Genomic DNA, 12,363 nt, shown 5'->3' with positions numbered 1-12,363 from the left:
AAGAGTAATACATCTCGATCTCAATAAACTATATATAATATAGATATAATAGTTACAGATTTAGAAAGATTAAATTGTAAAAAGGTCCTCTGGTTGTTTAAAAATTCTCATTTTAGTCCAAACAATTTTTGAATTAGCACCACCGAACTAAATTTTTCGGTTTTTTTTCATGTTTTGTCCCATTTAGTTTGATTTTTTTAAAAATTACGATTTTGTTATTTATATTTATATTTTCTATTTCTTTTAACTACAATAACTAAAAAAAGAAAAATTAGTGTTCTCTCTCTCTCTCTCATACACTTTTAAATGCTAAACCAACAAAATATATCATTGAATCTCAGACGACGAAGGCTACTCATCAGACCTTCTCCTTCTCTTATCGTAGCGTCGTCATCGCTTGCCATGGACCACCATCGTCTTCGTCGTTTGGGACGGAGGACAACGTCGCTGCCTTCACAACGTCACTAGCCTAAACTCTTGCTTCGATAAAAAAAAATAGGAGGAAAATCATGAGCTTTTAAACTTGATTTTATTATTTGATTTTGGATTTTAGAGACATTTGAAAATGAAGATTTATTTAGTTATGTGATGTGGCACTGATTTTTGATTTCACAAATCAAATATTTGGAATTGCGAAATGTTCTCCTAATCCAAACTATTTACTTTCAGACTCTATTTTTCTGGATGTTTAGCGAGATTTTTGGTGCATTGCGATTCGAGATCAAAATTTGAAGCTTTTGTGTGATCTAATATTAAGATCCCCAGTTCAACGGTCGTAGGACGGACTGTGAACCTGGTCGGTTTTAGGGATTGGTCAGATTTGAGGATTGGGATATATATATATATATATATATATATATATATATATATATATATATATATATATATATATATATAGTTGAAAAACGAGATGACGAATGCGGAATCTAAAGAACAATCATGAATCAATCACCATAAAGTTGTAAGTAATCTGTCAAAGTTTTTGTATCTCATTGATTTGGAAATTGACGTACAGAGAAACATTTTCAAAACATTTTCAGGAAAAAGCTTACATCACAAGCTAAGCTAATGACTATATATAGAAAAAATAAAACATTTACTAAAAATACAAAACCCTAAAAAGTCTTCCATAATTAACAAAAATATCAAATCAGTTTCAATAATTTCCCGAACAAATTTGGACCATTCCCTTTGAAAATGAGTGTTTGGGATTAATTGGAATTATTTATTTTTTAATTCAAAAATTCGGTGGCATTTAGGAAATTATGATGAACTTCTAATGCTTTTCCTATCAAGGGTAAAATACTTTAGGGCAATTTGGTAAATACGCAAGTGAAACCCTCATTCACGTTTCCATCTACATTCAAGCTGAAAATCCTTCGTTCTACTCTCTTCTTCTCCATTCTCCATTCTCGATCATCATTCAAGCATCAATCGCTTCAGAAATCTATGTAGATTCTTAAAATCGCCTTTGAATCTCCATGGTTTAGCTTTATTTTGGTTCGACTGTCCATCCAAAGCTGCATCAAAACCCTAATAAAGTTTACAAATTTGCAATCGTTCATCCAAGAGTGAATAATACTATTTAAGATTGGATTTAACATACAAATTTATCATGAGAGCAGGTAACAAAACTCTATTATTGTGCTTATGTTTTATTAGTTCAATTTTTTGAGTTTGTAATGTGATATGTTGGTAAAACCAGGGTGTAACAATTTGAACCCATCTTCTTGTTGATTTAATATTTAATATTTATGAAATTCATATCAATTCTTTTAAGTTTTTGTGTTTTGAACAACTTTCTGGATAAAGAAGTTAGATAAATGCATCAAACTGAAGCTTAATATAATGATGCTTATCAGTTGTTCGATATAATGTCTCAAAGAAACAACATATGGAAATTTTGAATTCTTAAAGATTTTGGTTTTCTTTTCATTTGTTTATATATATGATAAGTACTGATGTAGTTTCTTATGAAAACAACCATTGGTTTTTCCTTGAAATTAATTTTTTATAAAAATGTCAGATACCATCTTAATATGGAATACAAAGTGTATTGATGTAGAGGTCAAATAGATCGTGTATCATAAATTTAGTTAAAATGTTAAGATAGAAATTTGTGATTATAGATTTAATGAGTGCTAGATACATTTAGAAACTAAAATACCATTATGTTATAGTTCAAGGTGAAGATAACATGATAATATACAGATAATTGATGGGATTACTACTAACAAATATACTATTAACATGAAAGGAACTATACCTTATAATAACCTTGAAAATCATATTGAATCGTGATTTGATTTATTTAAAAATCATTCTATAAAAATTTGAATCCACTAAAATAAAGGATGAAAGTATCAAACATAGTAATATACTTACATTTATTAGTTTACTGTAGCATCCTACTTTCATAATTGTTTTTTTTGTTAATGGAAATCCCATTTTATACAATGCTTGTTGCATCTCTCTTGCCATTACTTGAAATCTACAATTTAATGTTTATCATAATAAATGAAAGGGTTGAATGCAAGAAATAACAATGTATTTTCACTTATTTGTTCATTGTAGCATCCTACTTTAAGTTCTTGCTATTACACCATTGTACTTTGAAATTATAAAGACTTGTGAAATGGTTAATGATTTCTATTTTATATAATTATTGAATTTTAAATATTGCAAATAATTATACTCATATTATTATATAAAATCACATTACTAATATTATTTTGATGATGCAAAATTCTTATGGTATTGCCATGATCTAGATCTATTATCATGTTATTCTTAGTATTTGTCTGAAAATTTTTAGTTAATACTAGAAAAGTAGAATGTGCTTAAAAAATTGGATCATAGTTGTTGTTGCTTTGTTTGAATAGTTTTTTTATTATTATTTTGTTGTTAGTACATAATTACTGAAGAGGAAGAAAGAAGTGTGGCCATACAAAAAATCCACAAAAAAAAGTCTCAAATCTTAAAAAATAAAAAAATATTCAAGAAAGTCATTTATAGCCTTGAGAATTTGGATAATATAGATGGTATGGTTGAGACAGTTAGGTAGTTGTTTTCATGGAATACCTATGTATTTGAACAATGTTTTTATGTCTTTGATGTAGTTTTTGAACGTTTTTGGTTCCTCCACTTGAACATTAAACCTTTTTAGAACACTTATGATTGAATGTGTTTATAGACCTTTATAATATTTTATTTTGTTAATCTTACTATCATATTCATCAGATTTATCTATTTTTTGTATTTTATTTTTATGTTCTATGATCCAAAATATGCAAAAAAATAAGTTTTATGATTCAAAGTATATGATGTATGTTTTGTTGTTAGTTGCAAGTTATGAATGATGGGTGTGACGTGCTTCAAAAAATGTTATGTTTATATCTTTGTTTAGTTGTAAAGAACTTTGTTTAGACATATTGTTAGATTTTAATAATTTTAGGTTTCTAATGTGTTTTCTTTATTGTGTGCTAATATGTATTGTTTTGTTGTTTTGGAATTTTGTTAAGTCTCATATTTACTCTTTAATACAAAAGTTGGATAATATATTGTTGGATCATACAACTTTATGATATAAAATATATATACATATAATATGTATGGATTATAAAGAAAATTTGAATCATAAAAATGAGATCATGTTTTCTTGCATCAAAAAACTTTTGAATAAAAAATTTAGATCATGTTTTCTTGATTGTGTGCTAAAAAATTAGTACCTTTTGGTTTATAATGGGTTTTCTTGATTGTTTGCTAATATACATTGTTTTGTTGTTTGTTTGTTTTTGTTGTTTTGGAATTTTGTTAAGTCTCAAAGTTACTCTTTTAATACAAAAATTCGGAAATATTGATGGATCATACAACTTTATGATATAAAATATATAATATTATTGATCATAACGAAATTTTGGATCAAAAAAAGACGGATCATGTTTTCTTGCATCAAAAAACTTTTGAATGTTACAATTATAAATTGTAAAAAATTGCATCATTTCATTTTGGATCAATTTTTTTAGCATCATACAATTATGTATTTTAAATTTAATTATGTTTTTTCGATCATATTGCTTTGAATCATAATTTATAAATAGATAGATCATTATTGCTTTCTTATTATAAAAGTACTTCAGTTAAATACTTCAGTAACGGTAAAGGTAAAACTTTTATATCTTATACTTTTGGATCATAGACAACATTATGCATCATAACTTTTGGATTGTAAATATAGGATCATAAATTTCAACTATTAATATGCATGATCCAAAATTTATGATTCATATTATCTTCTAGATTATAGACATTGTGTATCATATTTAGATCAAAAGTTGCATCTTCTATATCGTATAGTATTGAAACATAATTATATTTACTTCAAATATTTACCAAGATCCAAACTTGTATATTATATTTACTTTAAAAATTACAAAGATCCAAACTTTGGATAGTATGAAACATCTCGCATCATAAGTTATAGATTATAATGTAACACCCCAAAAACCAAGGGTAAAAGTTTCATTTTTCATTATAGTTAAACACAAATGCTACTTCATCCAATCATTCCAAAAACATAACTTAATTAAAACATTTATCAAAGTTACATCCCAAAATCACATAATGCGGAAAACACGGGTGTGTGCGCTGCGATCAAGCCGGGTCCTTCCTTTCCAAACCGATGATACCTGAAACTATAAACAAAATTGTAAGAACAAATCTTAGTGAGTTCCCCAGAGCATACCCCTCCAAGGTCTTACACCTAAGTGCATCAGGAACCCCCCGAGGTCTTTTCCGAAGATGCTGTGGAAACCCTCCAAGGTCTTATACCTAAGTACCCCGGGAACCCCCCAATGTCTTCCATGCAAGTATCATAGATATAACTAGCATACTACATATCACATAATCAACTAGCACGCACATAGAATGTAATGGGCCGGCCTTGGTGCCTTAGACCCATTGGTATGGTGAAGAGACTTACCTTGAATGCAGAAGCTTCATACATGAATTTCGTAGCTGTTGTCCCGCCAACTTCCCGAGCTGTCACTACCAATCAATATACCCATTTAGCAATTGGGTTCCATGTTATATCCCTTAATCTATACATGGGGTAAAATTACCATTCTACCCCTGGCCCAATATGATCCAACACTGAAGCCCACGCCCAAAACAAAAGTCCAACACTATAGTATCCATAAATCTAGTTTATAATTGGCCCACAGAGGCCCAATAAGGCCCAAATCCATCATGGACCTAACCCATAAAGCCCGCTATCCAAAGAGGCCTAAAATATTAAACGGTCAACCTAGTCCACTCTTGGTCAAAGTCAAGGTCAACAGTCCATGTTGACCCCAACTCATCGAGTGCATCTAGCAACTTGTCGAGTTCCTTCAGAGTCCATAAAACTGAAGTCCCGAGTCAACTTGCCAAGTTACCTGAGTAACTTGTTGAGTTCTTCAGTGTTCAAGAGGCCGAAAACTCTAAACCAAAAACTCTAGACTGAAACCCCTAATCAGCTCACCGAGATCACTCAGGATCAAGAAAACAGGTAAACCCTGCCCGACTCGTCGAATTGGCTAACCAAATCGTCGAGTCCCTTCTACCCTTTTCATGTTCAGTCCTTTCCAGTGGGATTCAAGGCTCCAAACTACAGATCCAGCCCCCTAGGGTGTAGTTACCACGTAAAGTTGCCAACTTTACGTGCATGCAAGGCCTTAAGAGGCTTAAACACTCAAAACTAAGGTTTATACAAGGTTTAGGGCATGGAGAAGGGCTAGGACAAGATAAAGTGAGCAACTTTATGTCCATGGAGGTCTAGAGGTGTCCAGGTCTGAAACCATATCTCCATAACATGCTCAAATCCCAAAATGGTCCCAAACTAAGCTAATAATGGCCATAAACTTTCATAGAAGACGATCTAAGCAATGGAAGGTCAAGGTTTCTATACCTTAAAATGGTTGCCACAACAGAGTAAACACTGGATCCACAGCCTCTCCCTTCAGCTATGCACCAACCACTTCAATCTTCTTCACATAAACACCAAAAAGGCACTCCTTAAGCCCTCACACACTCAAAATGGAAGATGAGACATGATTTAGGGTTTCTATGGACAATGGGGGTGATAAGGGAGGCTACAAGTGAGGCTTAAGGCCTTTAAAAAGGGTACAAACCCTAAAAATTAGGTTTTTCCTTTCCAGTGTCTACTCATCGAGTTGGGCCCTTCCAACTCGTCGAGTAGGCCATTCATTCCGCGTCCAAATTGATCTCTACTCGACGAGTGGGAGCTCCCAACTCGTCGAGTTCCTGCCCAAAACCCTAAAAATGTTGAAAACATAATATTACCTAAACCAAGCGTTACATATAAGTTTAGGGTCGTGAATATCGATCATTAATAGCTCATTCTCACGTTTGGTATCCATAACTTTTATGAACAAAAACTTGTTATGATCCAAAACCTATTATGAACCAAACCCTATATATGAATCAAAACCTATGTGAAAAACTATACATGGTTCAAATTAGTGTTATTCAAAAACCATATGTTCAAAAATGATATGATTTTAAATAATATGATTCAACACACACACACACACACACACACACATATATATATATATACATATATTCGCAATTAGATGATCTAAAAGTGATATGATTCAAATGGTAAGTTATTATATGATCCAAAATCTTAATATCCAGAATGGTATGATCCAAATAATTTGATCCAGGTGATAAAACATTGTTTCGATAAGTCTGTTATATGATTCATAATGATATGGTTCAAAATCATATTATTCAAAAATGATATGATTTAAAATAATATTATATGATTCAGAATCTTAAAATTATAAATGGTGTGATTCAAAAAATATGACGTGAGTTTAAAAAAGTTGCTTTTTTTAAAACAAAAAAAAATAAAAAAACCGAGTATATATTGATCAAATTAAAAAACACCGTTTCTAAAAAAAATATTAAAAAAATAAAATAAAACTTAAAAACTGAATATACTATTACATAAACAAGTTTTTTTAAATAAAAAAATAAAAAAACGAAAACGAAAAGAAAAACTCATTTAAATGACGTTCAATGGATGTTCGTTGCACATGATTATTCACTCAAGTCCGCATTACGTTCCATGGACGTGCGTCGCATGCGAATGTGTCACAACCAAATAAACGGGTTTGACGTTTGTGCCTTGGACGAAATGATTGATGGAGAATACCCCTCGTGGTTCCTACCAATTTTTGTGTAACGTCCCAAAACTTAAGACCACAATTTTCATTTTAATAATAAGAAAATCATCATCCAAAACGTTTTCATAAAATCATAAAGGAAAATCAGAGTAAGTCAATCAATTATCTCAATACATCAGAGTCATATAAAACAAAAGTCATGGTGTGTGTGCACGATGCGATCACCCCGGGCTCTTCCCTTTCGATTCGAAAGTACTTGAAACTTAAAATAAAAACCATAGGCACGAAGATAATTGAGTTCCCCAAATATCTCATACCATACATATCAAACATACAATGTGCCATGCCCCACAACCATCGGGACCCGCCCGACATTGAGCCCCGCTCGAAACAGATCTGTTAGAAAATGAGATGGGCCCCACCCATCATATTCATCAGGCCCCACCCGACATTCATACAGACACATAAACACATGCAAGAATCACTAAAATAAATAGCATACAATACACCCATCAAGCCTCGCCTGACATCAGACCCCGCCCGGTATACATATCACATATTACACATGCAAGAGTCACATAGACAACTAGCATCCTAATCATAATAAATCATGGGTTGACATTGGTGCCTTCGACCCGTCAAGCACAATGAGGAGACTCACCTCAAACTGATGAAAAAACCAGATTAATGCTTAAATTGTTGATCCGGGAAACCTTCGCACTACATATCATCGAATAATACCCTAATTAATAATTAGGTCATAAACTATAACTAGGAATCTCATTCATTTGTCCAACTACTAAGGTAAAAGACCATTTTACCTTTTCCTCACTCGACCCAATAACCATAGCCCAACCCAATGGTGTTGGAATAGTGTCTAAGGCTGCAACTATATTAGGCAAGTATTTGACCCGGTTGTGCATGGTCCTTTTGGGTTGCCTTCACCATAGCAACTTGATAGGATGATTTATTAAGAGAGAGTAAATATTATTGATATATTATGAGAACAATATAAAGAATAATATATTGTTATTTGATTAATATAAGTCATAGAATTAATTTGGTGACTTAAAGAGATTAATTAAATAAGAGGGTATAAACTATCAATTGTTTGATAGTTAAACTTTAGACTGTAAATCCATATAGATATGGATTGGACGAATTCTAGGAGCTAAAGGATAGCTCAAACTTGTCCATGATGTTATCTAGGAATGGATTTGGATAGCCTTAAGAGAAGATTATCCAATAGGGTTTAAACTGTAACCCTTAAGGAGTCTACAAGTATAAATAGACCCTATGGCTGAGGGAATTCGACACTTCACCTAAAGTAGAGAACCTCTGGTCGAATTCCATCCCCTCTCCTCTCTCCCAAATCATCATCTTTGCTTGTGGTGTTTGTAAGCCATTAGAGGAGTGGCAATTGTGACTCTAGAAGCTCCAAGACAACAAGGTCAACAAGGAATTCAAAGGTATGATTCTAGATCTGTTTCAATGTTGTTAAATAACCTAAATAGTTATTAGAAGTCTTGGATTCATAGCATGTTTAATTAGAAAGCCTAGATCCAAGCATTAGGGTTTTGCATGCGCACATAGGAAAGTTCTTATGGCTAAAACCCATCAGTGGTATCAGAGCCTAGCTTGGTTTTCATTAAATTGTTGCTTAATTGTCTGAAACTAAACTGCAAAATTCGTTTTTTTGGTTTCTGAGTCATGGACTCGGCGAGTTCCAAAGTGGACTCGGCGAGTTGGCCTGACTCGGCGAGTCCCTTTGTGCACTCGGCGAGTCCAAGCGTCAGGAATGGCCAGATTCGGGATTTCTTCATAATTATCTTATGGAAACTTTCCTTAATCTAATTAGATCAACCATAATCCGATTTTTTGATATATATGACTATAATCTTGATCTAATTAAAGATATTTATCAACTAATAAAATATTTAATTTCCTTATATGATAATTAATTAATTATTTTGATTATTTTGGTAATTATCTTAAAAGAAATCTTGAATAAATCAAATATAGATAATTAGAAAATTAATTGTTAATTGAAATTATTTGTTATTTGATCCTCCATGTTTTAAATGTTTAAAACTTGTCCTCAAGTTTTGAAATTTATACTTTGTGATTAAAAGTTTTAATTTAGACAACTTAAATTTCAAACCCTAGATTTTAAAATGTTTAAAATACAACCCTATACTAATATAATATTACAAGAATAATATATATATATATATATATATATATATATATATATATATATATATATATATGTATATGTATAACTAAAATGCTAGATTTACCGTTAGTAGGCCTCATTCACGAAGCCGATCTATAAGGTGGGTATAAGGTTGCGGCCTATAAAATGGCGCTTAATGGGTGTACACTCACACCCACCGCTTGCTTGATCGGTGGAGGGTCGTTAGCCAAACGGGTAGGATAGGGCAACCTCATCCTCTCATTAAAAGTATAATAAGTAATACAAAGTAACTACACATATTTAAAATTTCCCAATCTTAGTTACTTTAGGAAAAGTGAATTGATGCAATCCCATGAAATTACACTTTGCACCCTTGCTAAGAAGTTAGTGGAGCGTGTGTGGTTTACCGACACACTAATTGGTTCTAAGCAAAGGTGGCAAAGGGTGATTCATTGTTTATCATAGTTCGATGGAGCGTGTGTGGTTTACCGACACATCGAATAGGTGATCGTTACAATGAAGGCACCATGTAAATTTGCATGGTAATTCACACCCGCTTTATGATCCTCGGTATCCCAGTCACAAACAAGAAGGGCATATCGAGATTTAAACATGCCATTGAAAAGTTTCAATGAATCTCATCTAAACCTAGGAATTCTCAATACATTTAGGCTTAAAGTTAGGTTTTATGGTGGAGAATTAGTGAATCGTCATTCACTTACCTTCAATTTATTTGCATGTTAGATTACGGCATCCATTTTCTAGTATGTAAATGTTATTGTTGGATCCTAGCCCTAATTTTTCTTATTGGGTGATAATTAGGGATTCTTATTCTAATCTATCTTTGTCCTTTCTTCCTTTTGTAGATTTCGAACGCAAACAACGCTGCTGCTAGTTCTTTCACATTGATGAGCCTTTGCCAAAAGGTCACCTTCGATGGAATGAACTTTAGCGAATGGATAAGATACATTCGCACCATTGCTCGCTATGAGGATAAGGAGTATGTCCTCGATGAGAAGCTCGAGAAAATCAACCCTGAAATCGCTACTCCCGCCGAAATCACCGCTTTCGAAAGTCACGAGCGTGATGCAACGAAAGTGCATTGCATCATGATCGCGACAATGAACTCCGAATTCCAAAAGTCCTACGAGGACATGTACTCGTACGAGATGCATCAAGACTTATTGGAGAGATACCACCAGAACGCGAGACAAGAGCGTTATGAGATTTTCACCAACATGATTTCCGCTAAGATGGGTCATGGAGAATCTCTTACCATGCACTTGCAAAAGATGCAAAGATATGTCGACCGCCTTCGCAAGTTAAATGTTGACTTTGGAGAAGACTTGGCGATCGACATGGTGCTTCACTCTTTGCCTTCGATGTACAATCAATTTAGGATGACCTACCACATGAACAAAGAGGAGGTTACCCTAACGATTCTAATCATGCTATTTCTTAGGTTCTTGATACCGGTTGTGGTTATCACATTTGTTCTAATGTGCAGGGACTAAGAAGAAGTAGGGATGTGGAGCAAGGAAGGATCAATCTAATCATGGGGAACAGAAGATCGTCGCCTGTGACCAAGATTGGAGTGTATTCTTTAGTGCTTAGGAATAATTTGTGTTTAGATTTGAACAATTGTTGCTATTCGCCAGAAATGGCTAGAAACATCATTTTATTTCATGGTTTGTAGAGACAAGGTTTTAGATTTTCTTTTAATAATGAGAATGGTTCTATTTTGGCTTGTCTAAATGGTGTCTTTTACTTTGAAGCAATACCATGTAATGGAATTTATGAAACTGTTATGATTGTTGAAATGATGTTTTGAACATAGATTCTTCCACTAGTATGGATAAAGCATCCTTGTGGCACTGTCGCCTTGGACATGTCAACAAGAAACGCATAGCCCAACTCCAAAAGGATGGAGTGTTGGAGTCATTCGACCTTAGGGAAGATGACACATGCGAGTCTTGTTTGCTTGGAAAGATGACTAAGTCACCCTTCGCTGGTTCTTTTGAAAGGGGTGAGGGTCTATTGGACCTAATACATACCGATGTATATGGATTGTTTAGATCAACCACGAAGGATGGAAACCGCTTCTACGTGACTTTTACCGATGACTATAGTAGATATGGGTATATCTATTTAATCAAGCAAAAGTCAGAAACTTTTGAAAAATTCAAAGAGTTTAAGAATGAAGTGGAGAATCAATTGGGCAGGAAAATCAAGATGCTTCGATCCGATCAAGGAGGAGAGTACCTAAGTCTTGAATTCCACGATTATCTCAAGGAGTGTAGAATAGTTTCGCAATTGACGCCACCTAGGACACCACAATTGAATGGTGTGGCAGAAAGGCGTAATCGAACCTTATTGGATATGGTTCGCTCTATGATGAGTCGTGCTTCACTATCAATATCTTTCTGGGGGTATGCCTTAGAGACTGCCGCCCATATCCTTAACCGAGTCCCTACTAAGAAGGTTGTCAAAACACCTCACGAGATGTGGACATGGAAAGCTCCCTCGTTGGCACATATAAAGGTTTGGGGTTGTGAAGCTTTCGTAAGACGAGACACTCACGACAAGCTTGAACCTCGAAGTGAGCGATGTATTTTCATCGGCTACCCGCAGAAATCCTTTGGATATCTCTTCTATAGACCGAAGGACAACGTTGTCTTTGTTGCGAGGAGAGGAGTTTTCCGAGAGCGAGAACTCATAGGCCAAGGAGACAGTGGGAGGCAAATCGATCTTGAAGAGATTCAAGAATCGATAGATGAAGGAACCTCTACCGCTGACACTCAACCCGAGGAGGAAACTCCGGTTGAACCGATTGACGTATCGTTACCTCTTAGACGTTCCAAAAGAGTTAGGTTTAAACCCCAGTTATATGGTTTTCATATTACTACCGAAGGGGACACGTATATTAGTGATAGTACACTAGTAAATCTTGATGACCCTAATAGCTATAAGGAA

At 33.8% G+C, this 12,363-nt stretch overlaps 1 protein-coding gene across 2 annotated transcripts; it reads left to right on the top strand.

Moving 5' to 3' along the window:
• Window positions 1–1,352: 1,352 nt before the first annotated feature.
• LOC128126376 (uncharacterized) lies at window positions 1,353–11,137 on the top strand. Of its 2 annotated transcripts, XM_052764186.1 has the most exons (3): window positions 1,353–1,625; window positions 10,257–10,817; window positions 10,898–11,137. In XM_052764186.1, the coding sequence occupies exons 2-3, from the start codon at window positions 10,299–10,301 to the stop codon at window positions 11,084–11,086; spliced, it is 708 nt and encodes a 235-aa protein (XP_052620146.1). In that variant the 5' UTR covers window positions 1,353–1,625; window positions 10,257–10,298; the 3' UTR covers window positions 11,087–11,137. The 2 variants fall into 2 exon arrangements, 1 of the variants encoding a protein (XP_052620146.1); XR_008224282.1 differs by lacking the exons at window positions 10,257–10,817; window positions 10,898–11,137 and adding an exon at window positions 2,909–3,544.
• The last annotated feature ends 1,226 nt before the right edge of the window (window positions 11,138–12,363 follow it).

Source organism: Lactuca sativa, chromosome 5 (genome assembly GCF_002870075.4).
Source record: "Lactuca sativa cultivar Salinas chromosome 5, Lsat_Salinas_v11, whole genome shotgun sequence".
In the NCBI taxonomy this organism is placed as follows: Eukaryota; Viridiplantae; Streptophyta; class Magnoliopsida; order Asterales; family Asteraceae; genus Lactuca; species Lactuca sativa.
The sequence above is the reverse complement of the archived record's forward strand: the minus strand, read 5'-3'. Positions and strand labels throughout refer to the sequence as shown.

Coding starts and splice junctions, on each gene's coding strand:
- LOC128126376 (XM_052764186.1), top strand. CDS start 10,299: ATGAGCCTTTGCCAAAAGGTCACCTTCGATGGAATGAACTTTAGCGAA. Junction 10,818..10,897: donor ACCACATGAACAAAGAGGAG/GTTACCCTAACG, acceptor TCTAATGTGCAG/GGACTAAGAAGAAGTAGGGA.